Raw genomic sequence first — 21,270 nt, 5'->3', positions numbered from 1 at the left:
TCTCCCATAAAAAGGCCTATTAAAGGGGAGAGAGGGAGCTCCATTTATGTTGGATTGGTTTCCCCACACTAATCGATGTGGGATAATCATAAGGTTCTAACAAAAGTCTCGATCCACTTGGACGTATGGAGTAGTATCATGACTAATATCTTACATCGAATTGTCATAACACAATTGATTAATATATAAGTAAAGTCTTACACCTTTGATACAAAGACACATTTTATGGATCTAAGAACCAATGACGACGTCTCATAAATAACAAAAGAACAAATTCGTGCAAACCCATAGCCCTGAGCGGATGTGTTCGAGCTTAGATTTTCAAAAGAGTTGATAATATTTAATGTCGAGAGACGATTTCAATTGTGACATTTACTTAACCAAACCATCTTTCCCCTGCTTAAGATTCATGGTCTATCAGTATGGTTTGTTATTTGAATGTAACACTAGAAGCATAGGATACTTGGGAGTTGGAGCTTGCCACTATAAAAACAGGGGAATGGGAAATCAGATACAGAGTTGGGCTACACAAGGTATATACAAGAATGTGTATAACTAATAATCACCTTCCAAGCTTTACTTACAATAAAGTAACATATGGGGACTAAAACTCCTAAATTTCTCTGTGGAATTAGATTACAGATGACAACTATCACAAAACAAAGAAACATGGGATCTCATCTCTGCAACTGATCTGGTGTGTGGTTGCTTGTGGTGGACGAAGACGTCGTTCTACTGTTTAACGTCCCGTTATCAGCTGGTGGAGTCGACCCCCACTTTCCCTCTGATTCTGTCGGCTCCATAACTTTAACAGACCCATCGGTTAACCCAACTGCCAATTGGTTGGGCTCCAAAGGGTGCACGGCGACAACAAGTGGGTACACAGATTGGCTACTACAAAAAGTATTAACAGGAGATCAGTGAAAAAGATCATAGTACCGTAACCATAGTAAAGGGCAGGATTGTGTTCACAGAGCATATCATCATAAAGGAAATTTTATTTTTGGGTATCAACTAACCCATTCAAGACTGACTGAGACAGGTAGGATGACGCAGCAATGCGGCATCTGAGTTTCAGGCTATCAGCATCAAAAACCCCAATGTTACCATCGACAAAGGTAGCAAAAACTAGTTGGCTGTTGCAAGAGTACGCTGCGTAAGATATGGGAGCAGACAATAACTCTTGTGGGATCCACTGCAAAGGAAGAATGCATTAGAATTGCTTGAAAATATCAGTAAATAGAAATTGCATTACTTCACAACATGGACCTCCTACCTGCCGAATTCGCTCCATCTTGGCAGCATCATATATAGCTAACTGGGTCTCATGAACTACTAGCATGCGCATCTGATCAGAATGGAACTGCACACGTGTATCTCCACTTGGCGCTTTTCCTGCTGGAATTTGAATTGTTACAGACTTTCTTTTCTCCCATGTATCAATGCTCCAAATGCAAAGCTGCAGAAGGCATGTGCTGCTATTAGAGCAATATACAAGATCACACAATTTTGCACCATGAATGAGTTAAAAGGCCCTCCTTTTTAAGTTTCTGGATTTTCAATTCACAGTTCGCAAGTACATCAATGAAAAAGTTTGTGAAGGATAGAAGGAAGTTAACACAATTAAAAGTTGACAGCAAATTTCACCACCAAGGTGAAATGCCAGCTGCCATTAGCACTCCCTTGGCATAAAAAGGATGTCATTAACGGCTCTGTTTGTTTAAAATAAAATAATTTGCAGATATACTTTCCATATTTTACAGTTTGAAGTGACATAGAAAGAAACAAGCCAGTGGAACATAATTTCTAGGTACAAAATAATAAGTATAAAACTTAGAAAGTAACTATATTGAGAATGAAAAGTTAATTTCAGGAGTGAGAATGAAAAGTTAATTTCAGGAGTGAACTCAAATGCTCTTATCTATGATTGGTGGTTTCAAAACTTGATTACAACGACCCATTTGTTTAACCCCCACCAACAACAATCATCAGCCTTCAGCAACTAGCAAAGACCTCTGCTAAGAACTGATGGCCACACAAAAAGATAAAAGCATCTGGGTCACATGTAACCATTATTGACATATCTTACAACTAACCACCAACAATACTTGATTATAATTGAAGAGGATACATTTTTTAAATTGTTCCATGGGGACACCTTTACACACTGGCTAAAGGACTCCAGACAATTAGGAATGCCATTTCTATATGCTCATTAAGGTGTTGGATTTATTCATACCCAAAAAAAGGCAACACAAATTGGAGTTATGCAAATCAATGGATAGAAGGCTACCTGCATTTCATAATTAGACAGATAAACACACACAGAGAAGCACATATATTATAAACAAACACAAGTAACCATGTCAAGGGTTTTGTTTACTTGAGCATCGGCACCAGATGAAACTAAGACGTTAAGATTGGTGGAGAAGGCTAAACCAGCTATCCGCTTCTGGTGGCCCTTCAATTTTGACTTCACCTAGAAAACTCAAAGCAGACACATCAGTTCCAGTCAAAGACCCAAATTAAGTCCTGGAAAATAAAACAAATACAAGCGGGTCGAAAGAGTAACTACCTCGTCCACTCTGACATTGTATATGTGAATGGTAGAATCCTCCATTCCAATAGCAATAATGTTATTATCCTGTGGGTGGAATGCTAGGAAGGTAGAAGCAGGGGGAGGCGGCATGAATGTTGTCATTACCTACAAATCAAGCAAGTCATGATAAAGCACTGAAAAAGAAATGTTAATACTATCTTATCGCCAATGATGATTAGATATACCTTGAAGGTCATCATGTTAAACAATGAGACTTTTCCACCAGTGGCTGACATGACGTATGAGTCATTCTTAGAGAGTGCAATGCACGGGACTGCTTCTTCAAGGTTGACACCTGTGATGTCATTGGACATAACAAGACCACTGTTTGGTTGCCAATGGTGCGGTACGACACTTGCAGTGGCCTTCAAAAGCTCACTCACTTCAGCAATCTCTTCGCCAAACGATATTCCAAACACACACAGAAATCAAAGGGACAACAAGAATAGAATGAAGTACCTTCCCAGTTGGATTTTGCTCATTGCGAATCCACTTCCACAGCTTTTGAACCCCGTTAGATCCAAGTGCCAAAATGCCAACTCCAGAATTTGTATATAAAAGTCGAACAACCTGGATATTTATATATATAAATAAGGGTTCAAGCAGTTGTTGATTAAAGTCCTGCAATCCATAAGAACCTTAAAATGAAGCTTCAACACACCTTGCTAGAAGTATCAGTGCTGTCAGGCAAGCTAACCATTCTGCACTGGCCGGGATCTACAATTTCAGCCAGCCGCCAAGGCTTGGATTTATCAATCACTTCATCCATCTTTATTGGCTTTTCCACGCCTCTACCCATCGAATCAACTCCATTCTTATAAAAGAAAACCAAAACAAGGGAATCATTATCTGCCAGTAAAAGATTTACCAACCGCAGTAGCTTGTCAAAGTCAAAGAGGAAATAAATTGCAGAAAAGCAGGGTGAATACCCATAAGAAGAAAAAACCTAACAAAAAACTCAGGGCAAGTATTTTTAAAGTCACTAATCAAAAAAAGGTACTTTCGAAGTTTATTTATCATCACGTAGTGGCACATATCAATCATCCCATCAAAAGCAAGAGTGCACTATAACTGGGAAGCAAGAGTGCACTATCACGTAGTGGCACATATCAATCATCCCATCAAAAGCAAGAGTGCACTATAATTGGGAGGAGGAGACTTTAAGTTCATCGGACACATTTGTTGCATTCACTGATAATACAGACCCTATAAATATTGCTTATAACGTCTAAAGTACATGTCCAGGAAGCCAATCCATGAAGTTACCACTGGACCCGGCTACTAAAATATGTTTGGAAGGAAAAAAACTAAAGACGTCATGTTAGAAATATCTCACTGACATACCATAATTGGAGAAGGCCTAACAGGGGAGCTCCTCTCCACTTTACAATTGACTGGACTGACATTTGGAATACCAGAAGTGCCTGAAACCTGTAACTAGACATGAAAGGCAGTTATCACACATACTAGTGAAAAGTATTCATATGTAAATATTCAAACAAAATAAAGAAACAACCAGAACCTTGATGACAGAAGATTCAATGGGCATTCTTAGTGCTTCATAAGCCGGGGGCATATCAACCGATCTTAAAATTCTAAGACCAGAATTGTTTGCGAGTACTTTGAATCCATTGTCTGCTGTTGAAACAGCAAGAATACTTCCGTCCTTGTTAAACTTCAAGCGGGGAAGTGGCTGAAGCATTTGATATAATAAGTACAAATTTTGGGAGGGAAAAGTATCACGAAAGAGCTATTAATATAAAAATATAACCAACCGGTAGTCCACCCTCCGCATCTGTGCTTGTCAGAACATTGGTATTTTCCATATCCCAAAATTTTATTTGGCTATCTTCACCGGCAGCTAAAAAGTGATTTTGGGTTGTGTCGAACTGTACAACACCTACTCCCACAGACTTCTTCCTAAACCCAGTATATGTCCTCTTCATTGCTCCTTCACTTTCATTCCATTCAACAAGAAAAGAATCCCCCTCCTTACTCGTCCCACAAGAGAACAACCTGAAGAAATATATGTAGGAAACAACAGTAAGAAACCAATCATAAATGTAGAAATTGGAAAAACATCCAGGGATCAGACCAAAGAAACCAACTGAACAAAATAAACACAACAGAATTTCATTAATCTTACCTGCTTCCATCAGCACTATAAAGCATTGTTGTGCACCAATGGCCAGGAGCATCATAGTCAACTCTAGACCCCATATTGTCATAGAGCCACGCTTTTATTTTCCCATCAATAGCTGTTGAAAATATGAACTGCAATCCAAAATCAAAATGCCTTTGAAACATCTCTTCAACTCAATATAATATATAACTATTATTACACTACAAGCCGATTCAGCAAGTAATACTAAGTGGTGTGAACAACATTGCATGGGCAATACTATAGAGTGCATGCATGAATGCATCAGAAATTGCTGACAGAATTTGTTACAAAGCAAGCACAGGCAAAAGTACAAACACAGAAGATTCATATTCTGAGTACTGAACCAATACCCACTAAGTAAGGCATTGATTGTGCCATAGAGAGCAATAAACAAGGCATTGATTCTAGTGCACCACCCCCACACAAGGTAAGGGCATTAAAGCAGAGATAGATATCATGCATCCTAGCATTAAAACCATCATCAGTGCGGAGAAATAGGGTGGACAGGCAGTGATAGAATGCATGTGAAGGAACAAAAACAGTATTGACGGCAGGTTGGTGTAGCCTTGATATCAATGAGAGTGGAAGAATTTCTGATTTCAATAAAAGGTGGCAAATTTGCCTATCGATTTCATATCCACTAGAGTAAAGGAACAATTTTGATTATTCTGTAATCTGTTCAAATGTTTCCTTGAAAATACGTCAAAATGAAAATGTGCAGTTTTTTGTAGGTTTGTCTTTTGGAATTTTAAAGGAGTAATTAAATACATATGTTATAAGAAAGAGAGATTTGTATTAATGAATAAGGGTTACAAGAGAAGCATATATATAGAGAGAGGCTTGGGGTAGTACAAAGACAAGAATACCCTCAAGCCTAATATAACATAAAACATCTATATATATATCTCTAACATATATAGCATCTCCAACAAGCAACCAAAAGACTCCAAGTCTCTCAAAAGTACATAGCAATATTACCTCCCCCATGACCCATCACCTAATCACTAAAACAGGTTCATACCGGAACTAGATTTTGTTTTGGGAAGAAAAAAGCTCAGTCAGTTCAGAAATTGCTGAGTTACTTTTACTTCAATATAATTGGTGAACTTATAAAAGTTTGTAGAACAATCCAACTAGTTCATGAGACACCTAATGATAATCAGTTTATTATCATTGACTTCGTAGCATTAACACCTGTAGCCCAATGATAATCAATTCATTAACTGACCGTAAACAATAAGACAGTCATATGTTTACATTTTCCTATAATGCAACTGCTATCGTGGCGCACAAGAGTCCCACAGTGGAGACAGGATTGGAGAAGCGGAAGATGTGCACAAAATTGGCCCCACATATTGGAGAGGCAATTTTCCAAGAACTGAATGGAACCCCATGACCATTGGGTTGTGATGAAGCAACTTTACCACTAGACCAAGGGCTCACTTTCGGTTGATACTTGCACTTTTGCATAAGCAAAATGATTAGGAAGTACAAACAGAGGACAAAAACATTTCCAGCATGTCTGGAGATACTATTTGAAACAAAAATAGACAATGCAAACAAAATAAATTCAAAAAGAGATGATATCTATGAAAAAAGATGTCTCAAATACCTGAATGCTCTCTTTGTGGTGAGGACAGATAGAATACACCGGTGCCTCATGACCTTCAAAGTGATATAACTTTCGTCCGGATAAATCCCACACCTGGTTCATCTCTTCATTTAGAGTATATGAAATGCAGTTCTCATTCTATCATAATCAGAATTTATTGCAAGAAATTTCTCACCTTTATCAACTTGTCATCTCCACAGGTGACCACACACAGTGTTTTATTTGGATGAGCAAAAGCCAAGTCATTCACACTACCAACATGGGCATCAATCTGTGAACACAAAGGAAACAAGTAAGGCTGCAGCAACAACATATGCCTAGATGGTCAAGTAGCAATACCCACCTCTAAATGCTGGCGTAGATCACGGGATCCAGCATAACCATATAGGTGGACCAAATGTTTAGTAAATGCAGCACCTGCAAGAAGGAAAATAATAAGATGGATACATGAAATCTAAAAGTATAGTCAACAGCGGGGAAGGGGGTGTAACATACCCACAAATTTTCCATCTGGACTCCATGCCACACGGCTGATAGATATTGGTGCATCTTTGACAATAGAAGCCTGAATAAACAACGGATAATAAGACCGCAGAGCAATTAGATGCTTAAGATTCTTCAGCGTCAAACATTATTTGAACTGAAAAGGGCACGCATTCAGCAGTATCTTAATCAAAATTGCATATTAAGTGATGACAAGAATATAAGGAAATATATATGAGGCCAAAATGCAATACAAAAAGCTACTGCAATATTAGAACCTGAAATGGCAATGAACATGCGGCCATGTCCCAAATCTTGAACGGCTTGGAGACCATCCTCTCCTTCAGTATAAGTTCCCACAGTGTAATCTCACCATTAGCAGAACCAACTGTTCAAGTGATGAATGTCAGTGAAAGAATATTAAGAAGGGGAGAGGAGAGAAATGTAGCATGCAACGAGTTTTCAACTACTTTACAAGTGCGATCTTAAGGAAGATAAACAATTATACCGAGTAGCAATGTGGAGTGAGAAGGATGAAAATCCATGCTCATCACAGTGGATCCTTGATGCAAGGTCAAAGCTACTGTTCTAGGCAGGTCATCCAATGACCAAGAGGCTTGCTGTCGAGGTGTTGGATATGTCACCTGACAAATAATAAGCAATGAGAGAACAGTGAATAAAATAAATGAAGATTCGAATAATTATGTAATACAGTGACAAAAAGCATGATGAAATAGTCCAAACAGCCTACATGAAATTTATATTAAGTGGACTTACCTCCTCAACAGACTGGGCGGGTCGAAATCGTTTCATTAGTTCTTCATGATCAGCACTCTGATAATCAACCAGACCTGGAGCTGTTGGAGGAGTCCTTGGGCGTTTCAAAACTGATGAAACTAGTGAGTTAAAAACTAGACTGTCATCCAATAAGTAACCCTAGAAATACGACAAACTCAATTGTTGTGCATCTAGTTAAAAATTTGTGCCCTTGCCAGGTTATATACTCAATTGCATATATCATTCTAGAGATCAACAAACAAAAAAAAAATCTAATGGTCATTTAAACTTTAAGCTCCTCGAGTATCCACTTGCAGAATACATATATCCACTCACAGAGTACATTCAACATATATGCATAAATATTCATAATTTCGAAATGCTGACAACTGATAGTCAATATAGACCTCACTTTATCCTTCTTTAAGAGGAAGGAAAAAATAAAAACTTGAGGGAGCCCTTCACCATACTGGCTGTTGTGCAGCAAATACAACTCATGTGCTTGTGGCTCTCACAGTGGGCGTGGTCAGGGACATGCAGAATGTACGCATACCTTACCCAAGGCAAACATGTAGCCCAGTGGTAGAGTTGCAATGATGCAACCGAGAGGTTGCAAGTTCAATTTTTGGAAACAACCTCAGTGTATTCCAAAAAGTTGAGCGGAAAAAAGTACAATATTTTCCAAGAAGTTGAGAGACATCGTAATCAATGTTCCTGCACTACCAGAGCAATGTGCATCTATTAACTGCTAACTCCAGCCATCTAACCTTGATTTTGTGGAACAGGTATTGACGATGCAGTAACAACAGCTGCTTGAACGGATGAAGAAGCAGAAGCATTGGCCATCCAACCAGCTAAAGCACCAGCATTAGCTGCTGCTGCGGCATTTGGTGGGAATGGCTGTACACAGAAAAACGGAAACATAAGTATACATTAGTCAACACTCCACAAGTTAGATAATTATAGTTCAGGGAAGGAATCGGAAGGTTAAGCATTAGATGATTTATATCACACCCCATGAGCTCCAAGCGGTGTATAACCAACTGGCTTAGCAACAGCAGCAACAGGAAGATTGACTGGTGTCGGGGCAAGAGGACCATTTTGAGGTGTACATGAATGATCTGTGAACAAAGTCTTGATGTCTGGGTTTGGCCTGGGGCTCTTGCACAGCTGATGCTGCCAATTCAAACTACATAAACCAACAGCTAGCATGTCATTTAGGGCAGTATCCTTGCTTCGGTGGTACCAGCTTGGTACTACTCTAAAAACATATTTCCCATAAGAAAAAAAAATCATAGATTGGTCATTTAATACATAAGCAACGTTACCTCTGATTTATTAGCGTTCGTAATCTTGATGATTTTAGTGTAGGGAAAAAAAGCTTATCGCGGAAAAGGGGATTAGCTTCTATGAGTTTTTTCAGCTCTATCAACATTATTGTACGAGCTGTTTTGGTGTCACCATACTTGGACAGCTGCTCATTTTCCCTGCATTAAGGACCAGCAGACAAAAAGAGGCTGAGAATATTTAATTTTAATAGTACATAGTTTTATGGACCCAATAGTCCAAAAAAACAGTGCCACAGTAGGATGTTACTTGGATATGAATAACTGCTGTCTCAAAAGGTAGGCAAAAAAAGCAGGAAAAGAAAATTATAGTCTGATTCCTCTCTTACATGTTCCTTTTTGAAGGAATTCCTCTAATACATTTTGATTCAGCTTCTATATAAGATAAATCTTCTATAACTGAGCCCAGCTGTTCAGTGAAGCTCAGTTGAGAAAAGGTGTCTACAATGAGAATTTTCAAACATCGTATAGACTTATTAATGTATAACTTCCTATTTATCTTTGATAAAGAAAAAAGAATCCTATTTGTCTTTCCAAAAAATGATTACCTGAAGTTGCTGAGAGTCAAAAGCTGTGTAATCTCTTTGTACAGTTCCTCATTAAATGTTGAGAAGACTTTCAAATCAGTCACCAGTATCTCAACACCCTTTGCCTTATCTTGCCTATAACCAAACAGCAAAAGAACACAAAATTTACGTACTTTAAATAGACCACAAAAGCGGTACAAACATAAATATACATAAAGTTGCAACCAAAACATACCGATCAAGTGCTTCAAGATACTTCTGCTTTCTGATTTCAAAGAATATCTTCATGGAGTATCTATTGTCATCAACTTTGGTGAATCCTGATAAATACTTTTCAACTTCTTCCCATTCTCCAGCTTGAACTTTATCTTCAAAGTACTTCATGTTGAAGAAGAATCCTGACTCTTTCTCAAGCCTGCAACAGCCATTTTTGCCCAGTTAGGCAAAGAGTTCTAAAGCCATTAACTGAGAAAGTGAATCATGACACTCATTTTGAATGAAATATTACAAGCTTTTTCCTAAGCTTTCTTTGTTAGTGGAGGAGCAAAAGATGACTCTGGCATAAATTTGTTCTCTCTTAGCACCTTTCAAGTTAATTTCTAACCCCTGCTCCCGAAAACCAACAAAAAGAGAAGAAGAAAAAAAAAATAAACACACACAAGAGTTCTTGACTTACTTTAGATTATCAACTCTCAATTGATCACCTTATTAATTTTCTTTTAATACCCATAACTGAGAATGGTTTATAGTTGACCCCTACGCTAAAAAGGTTAAATGCAACTCTAAAATATAAGTTTTAAAACTTGCTCAAAACAAACCTACAACAGGGACTAAATCCACGACACTCGTTTTATGTAAAAATTCAATGCTGAAGATCCATAATCTCTTATTCTTCATTTATTTCCTTCTTCTTATCGGTTCCCTCAGCAACCAAGCAAAACAAGTCCAACCACCTTATCCAACCTATAAAACCCACCTTTGTTCTTCCAAGTTTTCAATAACCTAGAACAGTAGAACCAAAGAATTAAAAAAAAAACTCCCCTGAAAAATAACGCCAGAGATTTTCAATCCATAAATTCAAAACCACTTAAACTCAAAATGAAATACACATATATAAGAATTTCTCTTCCTTCTAGGAGTGAACAACTGAACGTACACACACCAACACACACGAATTATAAACATTTATATTCACTAACAAACACGCACAGAGAGATAAAGGGTGGAGGAGTTTACTTATGAACGGACTCCTTGAATTTCTCTTCCTCCAGGAATTGAAGGATGAGAAATACCAATTCTCTACTGAGGGAAGACATCCTCTCGCCAAAAATCTTCCAAAACCAAGCTAAAACCGACGTTAAAGCAACCAGGAACAAAAACAAGAAAGGAAGAAATGAACAGAGATTTTCAAAGTCGAAAAACACCAATCAAGCTCCGAATCGCACCAAATGGCACAAGCTCAGCTCCGAATCTTAGCTCAATTGCTCGCTGAAAACGAAATTTCGAGGAGCTTCAAAGGATTCAGCTTAGTTTAAGTACGGGAATCGAGGGTTTCTAGGGTTTCAACTTTCAAAGGCAGCGTATTAAGATAGAGAGAAGATAAAGAAGAGAGAGACTTGGTTTCGCTATCTTCGATGCGTTTGTACAGAGATCTTTCTGTTTCTACTGACCTATATAGAGAAGACTCATAAGATAACTGCACCTACTTATCAAGATCAGCTAACGGTCTTATCATTGCGTGAGATGATAGGAACAGTGAAGGTTCTGAAGCGGATTCGAAACTACTTATTCAAATCTGGTGAATATTCGCTACACACGTCCAGTCCAGTCCTGTCCCGGTCGGCGTCCTAGTCGTCAGTACTACTGTCTCTTTCAAAAGACCTTTTTCTCACGACAGTTTTAATGTTCGATACAATCGAGTCGTTATCTACAATCGCATTTTCTCACGCGTTTGTGACCGGAGTATTTCGAGTGGGCCCCACTTAAGCTTGTTGTTGGTCTCGCCTAAACTCTTCTTTGAGTCAAAGCGCTACTCATGACTAAAGATATTGTTACCCTTGAAAATCGAATTTATGAACTCTAGAGTCCATAAGATTAGACTCCATAAAAATTCACCAACTAATATATCACTATACAGCGAATAAACGATTAATAATATTTTATGGGGTTGAAGATTTAAAGACATTCACAAAACATTATTGAGTAACTAAAATTATGTCGTGTGTATACTTGGAGGGAATGATATTTCCTCTCAATTAGACATATTGAAGGATAATGAGTCCCAACATGGACATTTGGTTTAATATATTATGTGATTATAATCAACTTTTTCAGAGATGGATAGATTGAACTATACATTTTCGAATAGAAAATACTGAGCAATAACTCACGATTAAATCGCAAAGATAACCAAATTTAAACAAGTGTTTTATGCAAGGTTTTTTTTGTACTGAATCGTGTATCGAACCGTCTAGACGAAAGATTTTCGAAATTCAATCGGTGTGATTAAGGTTGAACTATCAATCTATATTTGCACAATAAATTAATATGTATTTAACTATTAAAAAATTGAATCGTGTATCGAACTGTCCACATATTTACAACATGATATTGAAACAATTTGATCAAGTTGGAAATTATTTATACTCCATTTATTGCGTCTGGCATAACCCAATCTACAAGTGTGAGAGAGTGTTAAAGTCTCACATTGAAATGATATGTAGACATGATATCATTTTACAAGGACAATAATATCACTCTACTAACAAGACATTTTCCTAAGTTTAAGTGACTTGGTCTTAGTCCACTCGCTCTATCTAGGAAGAACAAAGTCATGTGGAGTTAGTTGGAAATTTACAATAGTTTGATCAATTAACTAAACCTAAAATCTAATGCAAATTAAGATCACAACACAACATGTAAACATTTCGTATACTTTAATATTTCATATTGTCAAATTCGGAACCGATTTTTTTTCTATCGCTTTACGTGAAAGCTTCCCGTTTCTTCTCTGCTGCACTCATGCGTTACGCGCTTTGTTTCGGCACTTAAGGCAATCAGACGCTGCATGTCAACGCAGTGGTGCTTCTCACGTGCACCGCTAACTTCGGACGACGCTAAAAAGTTCCCAACGTTGGGCTTTGCTTTGGGCCTGGTCTTCACTTGTTCTGGTCTTCGGGCCCATGTTGGCCGATATGTTAGCCTGTCTCAGGAGCCCAGAAGGGCAGTCCAATTGTGTTTCCCTCCATTTGCGCTTGAGTATCGAGGGAAAAATCCAGAGTTTACTGACTTTGAATGTCAGGTGCGCAGTGGAAAATCTGTATTTATTATTCTTCTATTTCGATCTTCAAGTCATTGAAGATATGTTAACAGGAGCGATTGAGAAATTTTCGATTCATAATCGAGATCCATGCTTCAAGCTATGAATTACCCTTGTTGAATGTTACGCTGTGTGTATTGAAATCAATTTGCAGGTTAGGGTTTCTGGGTGCTTCGATTAGAGTGATTATTCTGGTGGGTCGATGGCAACACATGGGATAAAATCAGGTGCATTGGTTACTTTGCCGGAGCTTCAGCCATCTTCACCGTTCTTCGAGGAAGGGGCTTCGCTTCGAGTTACTGGGAAGTAAGTTTTCCCAAATTTATGTGTTTAAGATTTTTTAGTTTCCAATTGATATGCTCTTAGCAGCGTTTTGGTTTTCTTCGCGGGATTTCAGGATTTTGAGGACATATCAATATATCAACTTGTATGCTTCCGATTGCAAAACTTCAAACATGCCTTTGCGTGATGTTTTCGTTTGGACGTGAAAATAAGTTATGTTATGAGCAAAGCTATATATGTCATCAATTAGTAATGAATACACCTGGTAATGGCTTGTTTTTGTAATGAAGAGTCGGATTTATCCTAGCCTTTCAGAAAGATCACGACACAATTAGGTTTATGTAATGTCCCATATTTGTTTCTTGATGCCATTGGTGGAAATTGCACGGATGGAGGTTCTAAGAGTTGTTATATCTTATATTCTTATGCATGGTTAGGTAGTTGTACCAGCGTTTGTTGTTGAGTGTGTTATTGACAATTATTGCTTAAAAGACTTAGTGTGACAGAGGAAGTTGGATGCAGCTATGGTGACATAGGTGGACGTCGGTGAATTGGAAGTAGAGGGGGATGCATAATAGGATGTAGTGTGGTCAGAGGTAATACATTTGGTGAGGGTAACAGTAACACTAAAAGAAAAGGACAATTGTGGTGAATGTAATCTCAGAGCAGATGGTGCTGTGGTTGCCGATATATGAGGGGTATTATTTTTTCTGGTAAATAAAATATTGTGCCAATTGATGTGAACCTTGTCCTCACAGAGACCAAGTAATGTCCGTACTTGTAAACCCACGTGTATTGTAGGATTTTTCAACTTAGCTGAAAGAAATGATAAACTGGCTTGCACACATCAGGTGTTTTGTTTAGAATGTTATCCTAAGTAAATTTGTTTGTGACCCTCCTTTGATTATTATTTATTGTTGTTTGGGCCCAAAGAAAAACTATGTGCTTTCAAAGTATCTTGATATCAGAATCCATGTTCCAATCCGTAAAACAACTGATTTAGAAACATTCACAATTCATATGTGTAGGTTGTTTCAAATAGTAGTTAAAAACAACTTGCTTGTGATGAGTTGGTGATTGTATTTGTCTTCCATGGCAATTTTTTTTGTTTGTCATGTGATTGAAATACAAACTGTAATCTGCCTGCTAGTTTAATTGTTTGAGTCCACTCTGAGACCCATTAAGATTTTTAATTTCCTATTTGTATATTGTCCCTAAGAATACTGCGATGGACTTTAACATACATATTCTGCGCTTATCATATACTTGTTTCACTTGTACAATGGATGTTTCTGATTATGGAAATCATGTGTTGGAAACAATATCAGGGTTGATGGTGTTTAATGTATCAAGGCTTATGGTCTCGTGAGTATATCCTTCTTAATTGCAGCCAATGAGGCTAAGACAATATTGTCTCTATTTTAATATAATGAGATGTAGAATCATAACAGTGCGATAATAGATACCCATGTTAGATTCCGTCCCTCAACGATTTTTATATAAAAACTGCTGGAATGTGGAAGTCATATTGCTTTATGTGTGAGCTGCAGGATATGTGGGAAGAAGAATAAGGAAGATGCACTTTATGGTTTTCTTGTTTTCTGATGTTGATAAAACCAAGCTTAACAAAGTCAATTTTTATAACCGGGTTGCATTTTGACTACAGCATTGCATTGGGTCGATGCCAACAGACTATTAGTCTCTTTCATGCTCCTGTTGCCAAATAAATTTGCTATTTGTTGATGCAAAATCAAGCATAAATGTATATGCATTTATGCCTGATTTCAACAATGTGACATCATTTGAAAAATGTAGTACTTCCTTTTCTCCCCTAGGCTCCAAGAGTATTCTGCAGAGACAGCCATAGCCATAGTTGCGGAAGATGGTGCTGTCCTAAAGATCAACACTGAACACTTGAGGGACATTACCTTTCGAGTGGGCTCTATTTACCAGTTCATTGGTGAACTCCTCATTCTGCCTGATAATGAGGTAAGAGGTTGATACCATTGGTCTGTGACTCGCCTTATTGATATCTCTCTGGAAATCGCTTGTTAATATGAAGTATGAACATATATTTTGTTCTTTTTACAGGCTATCTTGCACGCACGTGTGGGCAGGAATGTTGACGGCATTGACTTGAATCTGTATCATCAGTCTCTGCAACTACTGAGACAGTTTCAAGCTGACCACATGAATAATTCAAGTTAATGCAGAACCAAAGCTTCACATAAGTGGAGTATTTAAGCAGAGATGAGAGAAGGTACCTAAATAAATTCACTAGCACTTATATAAATGTGCATCTCCCCTTCTCTGAAGTGCTTTTACAAATTAGCTCACTGAAATCACTTTTTTAGCTGATAAGAAATGGAACATCGGTTAAATTTTCTGCACTATGAGCATTGTAGTTTTCTTGCCATAAACTTGATACCATGGACTCTGAAACTAGACTAGGTAGTTCTTAGACTTGGGTTTGGGCTTTAATACGGTGGGAAATATGACATCATTGGGTATCTATGTAGAACTTGGTCATGTTGACTTGTCCCTCTCTCTTTGGACACATTTCCTGGACTAGTGGAATCAAAGATCTTCATCTGAACAAGTAAATTTAAGATACTTGTGGGGTTCACTCTAAATTCTAATCCGTCCAACTTAAAGTGTTAGAAATACAAAATATCCCACGTCGGATAGGTGAGAGTCAACCTTGTCGTTTTTAAGTTTGAGTCCAACTCCTCTCAAACGTAGATGGCCTTTTTAAGAACAAAATTGTATGAGTCTTTTGAGGCCCAAAGCGGAGAAAACCTCTACAAATGGATTGTGCCAAACAAACCCTACTTGTTTCTTCTCATCCCTCTCAAAATTCGCAAACAAACCCCGGTTAACATGCACAAAGTCTCACAAGTCTACACCTACCAAACAATGAAGAAAAAAAGTCTCGCTAGGGTTTGGGGTTACAATTCTTTTAGTTAAAATTGGCTACAATTCATCCTTAAAACCATGTTAAATCATTTTTATAGTAACTATTTTGGCAGATTTATTATGCACCTAACTCATAATTAAATGAGTGTGAGTCATATCCATGGAATTTGTATATCTATCTTAATTTTAAAAAAAAGAGCATATCGGTCCTATATTGATAGATAGGATATATATATGACAAACTCCAGAAATGGTATAATATTTAGAGCCCCTCATTGACCTTTTGATATTGTAAAGTAAAATTATAACTATAAATAGCACCAACATATACAATGTATTTACTTCAATTTAATTTCATCAGAAATACAAGAACATATCATTAGTAAGCATGACCATGAAGAAGAACCTTTATGCTCTCGCAATTCTTGCGCTCATCGCTCTCTCCTTCTCCACAGGCAAGTAGTGGTTACTCAATCTGAAAAATTAGGTTCCTTACTAATTTGTATTCATACAGGAACATTTTTTTATAAATTGAAAATTGATGTTTTCTTCTTTTTTTTCTCCACAGGTGATTGTTCGATTGTGGGGGAAAATGCAGGACATATTTGTTTTGAGACAGAAGCAATGGAAAATTGCATACAAGCGAAATGCGATCGCTTATGTTTACAGAAATATGGTCCGCATCCTGGGATTGGTAATATTTGCGAGCCAGGCAGCTGCTTGTGCTTGTACCCTTGTTAGTTTTTAAAACTGTGTACTGCCTATTATAAGCCAGAGAGCCATTGAAACTTGATAATAATAATAATAAAGTTACAGTTTGTATCCGGTGGACGTGATGCTAATTTGAGATTTGGTGATTATCTGCTGAATAGAAATGAACAAGAAAGACTACAATTGTAGAGGTGTCAAACGGGCCGGGATCCCCTCGGCCTGGTTGACCGAGGTCCATGGGCCGTGTTAGAGATTCTCGAGGATTATCTAATTTAACACAAGCAAAATCACCTATAGGCTATGGCCATAGAGGAGCCCAATACTCAATAATAATGTAAAATTTTATCTACACACTATATAAACAATATCTTTATTTGATTTTTTAAACATGATAAATTTACATCAAAAAATTATAAGTCTACACATAAAATTATAATGAAAATACCAATTTACCCATTACCTAACATGACACAAAGCCCCCATTATGAGACCCATAATTTGGTTATAAATTCAAATCTTAATGGGCTTTTCGAACCTGTTGAAAAATCAGCATAAACACAGACAAATCAATATTTATACGATTTGAAAGGCAAACAAAATAATTTATATGACTTGGGCCAAAGGCCTGCCGACTTTGTTCTTTCTGCGTCGTCGTTATTAGTTCTTAGGTTCAAAAAATCGTTGATTGTGTGAGAGAGATTGAATTTTTGCTTATATACCATTCCAAAAGATCCTCAGAAAGGAGTCTCTCTTTTTTTCGTGCATTTGCATTAAAAATACTACACAAAAGGAGACTTGGCCTACACCAATGCCTTATTTTGGTCAAAACAAACTGTAATAATACTAGTATAATTATATACGTATACATACATATTCTTTATAATAAAAATTCAAGGAGGGTGGTGGTCTTCATCATTGTGGGGTGTGGCCAATCTCAAGATCATCTTGATTAGCCCAAACAGAGTGCAACTCGTACTTATTCATTGAAAGCGTCTTCACCAGCTTCTGTAAACTGTACTGTCGAGTAAAAGATGGTTTAGGCAGGCTTTTTCCCTTGCTTAGCCTTCTGTTCTTAGACATATTGGCCTCTTCATCATCCTCTATCACAAGCTTCTCCACATTGACAAGGTGAACAGAGTCTACATCTTCATCTTCTTCCGCTGGCTTTCTTGATTTGTTCTTGTAGACAGTGTAGAGGATCAATTGGGCCGACCCAAATACAAACCCAATCGCATTTGGTACCTGATAGTAATACATATTTTTTTGGGGGGGTTAGGATTGACTACTGCTTTAATATTCGGATTTGGAAATTATGGTCCAAAAAAAAGTTTGAGGTGTAAATTGAGCTGGCCTGGCCAACACCTCTTAGCGGGCTGCTGAGTCGGGATTTCCAGCCCGTCCTTGAGAGACGAAGGGCCGTTCAGGGCTTGGGCCCATGTGAAGCTTTTAAAAATATTAAAGAGGACTGCGCCATAGGTTTTTTCTTTGCGGGCCACCTTGACCAGCCCGCGAACCTCACGAGCCGATGTCAACTGAGAGTGACGGTCCAGCTCGTGAACCTCATGGGCCGAAGTCAAACGAGAGGGCCGGCCCATGAACCCGGCCCACTTGACATCTCTAAGGGGAAAAAAGGAATTACAGTTACTTACTCCAAGATAGATGTCTCTAACTAGAACAGCATAAATCGACCAAACACCTCCATTGAGGAACAAGAAAAATGAGAGAAAAAATGGCATGTACTTGACACTCTTTGTCACCATGACTGTTCTCTGCAGAGGATTAATTATAGACATTAGAAAAATAATAATACTAGATTAAAATTTTTCAAATTGAGTAATGCGATGAGGAAATTAAGAAAGACTCACCATGACTGATAGAGGTGAAGCATACATGCCTATTGTCAATCCACAACATACAACTCCCACAAAGGTCATCCTTATATAGAAGTTGTGAATTGCTAGAAGAGCCACAGCAATTACTGCCCCAAGAAAACCAATATTTAATATGCCCACCAACTTTGCTGTTTTAATCTGCCAAAATTAGCATACCCAAATCACAAGTTTGTTTGTCAATGATAAAGATAAGGCCAAAAGTCGTGCACACCCCCGATGGAATGGTGTAGGTCATTTTGAAGTACACCCATGTATTTCATGGTTATGCAATTCCCTAGAGTCTGTTAAACTCTTTTAAACTCTTTTAAAAGAGTTGTAGAGTTTCTCCGAATGGTAATATGTAGCTATCACTTCATTTTTCTTAGTTTCTATCTATGGTCACAAATTGGCACCTAACTTCTGAAATTTTTTGGAGATAGCATGTTAAGCAATTAGAGATTAATGAAGATAATGGTAGGCAACAAAATAAGGAAACATTTTGTATACTTGAGAAATTAATTAAACAAATTAAAATTACCTTCTTATCCCTAGGTGCATAGACGAGGAAGAGAGTGACGTAGATCAGCTGGAGGACGGCACCGGCACCGTTGATTGTCACAATAAGCACGCCGTCCTTCGGCTTGAGAATTCCATAGAAACTCCACAAGCATGTACTTAGTAGTGTGGTTATATATGGAACCCCCCTGTAGTTTTCGGTTGATTTCTTCTTAACCACTTGCCAGAATGTTTTTCTAAAACAACAAAAGGAAAATTAAAAAAAAAAACATCAATAATTACTAACTTGTTCTAACAATACAAAATAAATAACTAAACAAACTGATTTTTTTGAGTAACCAAGAATAACTTAGCAGACGTGTCCTTAATTAGGACAGTCCACTAAGTTCAAACTCGGGGCCGAGTTAGGTATAAATAGACTCGTCCGACAACTCAAACCCTAAGTCTGGAGAGATAACCAACTAGACTATCGCTAAGTGATTAATGCTTAATTTGTACTTACATGGGTGAAGTAAAAACCAATAGAGAAATTATGTTTCCTACAACAAAACAAATGAAAATAATGGATATGAATAAACGTCTGAATATTGTGTAAACACACACATATATACATATATATATCATGATGCGAGAGAGCACAGAGAACAAATAACCTATAACGCCAATAATAAAGCTAAGGCTAAGAGCTGCCATGGAAAAAGTACGTTATTTCAGAATAGCTCGTTGGATCGGGAGAATTAAGAAGAGAAGAAAGAAGCAGGGGAGGATGAGGAGGAGGAGATACACAAGTGAAGCAGAGAATACAAGGCTGTGAGGAGTACTTTTGTGTTCTTATATGGTGGTGGATGACATGCATGAATGACTGATATAGATATTTGCCACCTTTGCACTATTGATGAAATGATATAAACAGATTGTCTTGACGTGCTCGTTTTGAATATAAATCAAAAGAAGGCACATTGTTTAGGAGAGAATCTTCAGTGGTTTGAGCGCACCATGTCATTCCGCTGACGCTGGCTGCTGCTGTTGGAGTTGGTGCCTACTGCTTGCTAGCTTGGTGTTATTACAAGAGAGGAGATATTTTAGACCTAACGGGTTGTGGGCCGACAGAGGCATTTGGCGTGAGAAATCAGTATTTTTCTTGAACTAACATAATTATTGACTCCATCGCTGTTTCGTTATGACCTGATCCAATTAATCAATCACCGACTTTCCATCCATGTAACGTTTCTTCATGCAATGCTAGCAAGCAAGCGAGCAACACTTTAACGGAAACTCTCACGCAAATCAACCACACACCAATTTACTTAATTGTCACACACAATTGACAATCATGTTAAGAAGATCAAATACATCAAAGTGGTATAGATATTATCCGTTTTGGGTTTACAAATTCTCATAGATACATCGAACCTGCAAGACTTTGTTCTCCATGATACTTAGGCCAAGAAAAAAGCCTCCTTAATGTGGTAAGGACATGGGTTTTCTTATAAACCCATATCAAGTGGGTTATTCAAGCGATGCTAGATCTTGTAATTCATAGTAGATATTGTCTGCTCTGGATGTCAAGACTAAAAATCTTACATGGCTCTAACATGAGTGTCAAGACTAAAAATCTCACATCGGTCTGACATAACCGGTTTATAAGCAAAACTCAACATTAGGCCATAGACTCGCACGGATTTGTAATCTTGTGCCATCTCCTAAGTACTTAGTCTCTGAAAACGCATCACTTCTATGAGAGTTGCTAGACCTTTGCTTATATATCACTTGGTTGAGATTATGTCAATCCGATATTGGATTACAAGTCTTAAAAGAAAAATACGAGCTTGAGTACATTTTCTATTGTTGTTCAATATATATAGATGAGTTGAACAGAAGCTCTTCTTGTTGGTAGAAGTCCCTTTCATGGTACTTATGTTTTGGTGTTTTTCCAGTAAACAAGACAATACGTGAGCCATATTCATGAGGACGGTGAGGCCACTTATCTTGTTTGGGTTATAAAAGGAAGGAATATCAAATGATAGATGTGTGGGGTACCAAAATCTGTTCATTTTTTCATCTTATGATGCCACCTCCACTACAATGGGACAAGAGAGTTTTGACTTGCGATCTATGATCTCCACATTTATAGAGTTTGGTATGGC

At 37.7% G+C, this 21,270-nt stretch overlaps 3 protein-coding genes across 7 annotated transcripts; 1 reads left to right on the top strand and 2 right to left on the bottom strand.

The window, feature by feature from the left end:
* Window positions 1-460: 460 nt before the first annotated feature.
* LOC120011036 (topless-related protein 3-like) lies at window positions 461-11,146 on the bottom strand. Of its 3 annotated transcripts, XM_038862051.1 has the most exons (26): window positions 10,745-11,146; window positions 9,744-9,923; window positions 9,530-9,643; window positions 8,964-9,122; window positions 8,650-8,824; window positions 8,403-8,535; window positions 7,636-7,745; window positions 7,367-7,502; window positions 7,137-7,246; window positions 6,871-6,940; window positions 6,719-6,792; window positions 6,551-6,646; window positions 6,376-6,468; window positions 4,746-4,873; window positions 4,375-4,615; window positions 4,122-4,292; window positions 3,944-4,036; window positions 3,261-3,413; window positions 3,059-3,169; window positions 2,785-2,964; window positions 2,576-2,704; window positions 2,384-2,479; window positions 2,240-2,293; window positions 1,277-1,459; window positions 1,020-1,195; window positions 461-894 (listed from the first exon to the last, which is right to left on the bottom strand). In XM_038862051.1, the coding sequence occupies exons 1-26, from the start codon at window positions 10,822-10,824 to the stop codon at window positions 678-680; spliced, it is 3,462 nt and encodes a 1,153-aa protein (XP_038717979.1). In that variant the 5' UTR covers window positions 10,825-11,146; the 3' UTR covers window positions 461-677. The 3 variants fall into 3 exon arrangements, with proteins under 3 accessions (XP_038717979.1, XP_038717981.1, XP_038717980.1); XM_038862053.1 differs by lacking the exon at window positions 2,240-2,293 and having other exon boundaries at window positions 461-891; XM_038862052.1 differs by lacking the exon at window positions 2,240-2,293 and having other exon boundaries at window positions 3,944-4,030.
* A 1,558-nt stretch (window positions 11,147-12,704) lies between these two features.
* Window positions 12,705-16,849, top strand: LOC120010433 (CST complex subunit TEN1). 3 transcript variants are annotated; one of them, XR_005470881.1, is made up of 5 exons: window positions 12,705-12,809; window positions 12,982-13,133; window positions 14,945-15,098; window positions 15,201-15,369; window positions 16,594-16,849. XR_005470881.1 is itself a non-coding variant. In XM_038861232.1 (3 exons), exons 1-3 carry the CDS (start codon window positions 13,030-13,032, stop codon window positions 15,315-15,317), a joined length of 375 nt encoding a protein of 124 aa, XP_038717160.1. In that variant the 5' UTR covers window positions 12,817-13,029; the 3' UTR covers window positions 15,318-15,907. The 3 variants fall into 3 exon arrangements, 1 of the variants encoding a protein (XP_038717160.1); XR_005470880.1 differs by lacking the exon at window positions 12,705-12,809 and having other exon boundaries at window positions 12,817-13,133; XM_038861232.1 differs by lacking the exons at window positions 12,705-12,809; window positions 16,594-16,849 and having other exon boundaries at window positions 12,817-13,133; window positions 15,201-15,907.
* A 601-nt stretch (window positions 16,850-17,450) lies between these two features.
* On the bottom strand, window positions 17,451-19,973 carry LOC120011480 (bidirectional sugar transporter SWEET16-like). Its single transcript, XM_038862604.1, has 6 exons — window positions 19,777-19,973; window positions 19,626-19,662; window positions 19,146-19,359; window positions 18,602-18,766; window positions 18,386-18,505; window positions 17,451-17,978 (listed from the first exon to the last, which is right to left on the bottom strand). Exons 1-6 carry the CDS (start codon window positions 19,814-19,816, stop codon window positions 17,649-17,651), a joined length of 906 nt encoding a protein of 301 aa, XP_038718532.1. The 5' UTR covers window positions 19,817-19,973; the 3' UTR covers window positions 17,451-17,648.
* Window positions 19,974-21,270: the final 1,297 nt, after the last annotated feature.

This window comes from Tripterygium wilfordii, chromosome 12, assembly GCF_013401445.1.
Source record: "Tripterygium wilfordii isolate XIE 37 chromosome 12, ASM1340144v1, whole genome shotgun sequence".
In the NCBI taxonomy this organism is placed as follows: domain Eukaryota; kingdom Viridiplantae; phylum Streptophyta; class Magnoliopsida; order Celastrales; family Celastraceae; genus Tripterygium; species Tripterygium wilfordii.
This window is presented reverse-complemented; position numbering and strand designations above follow the sequence as displayed.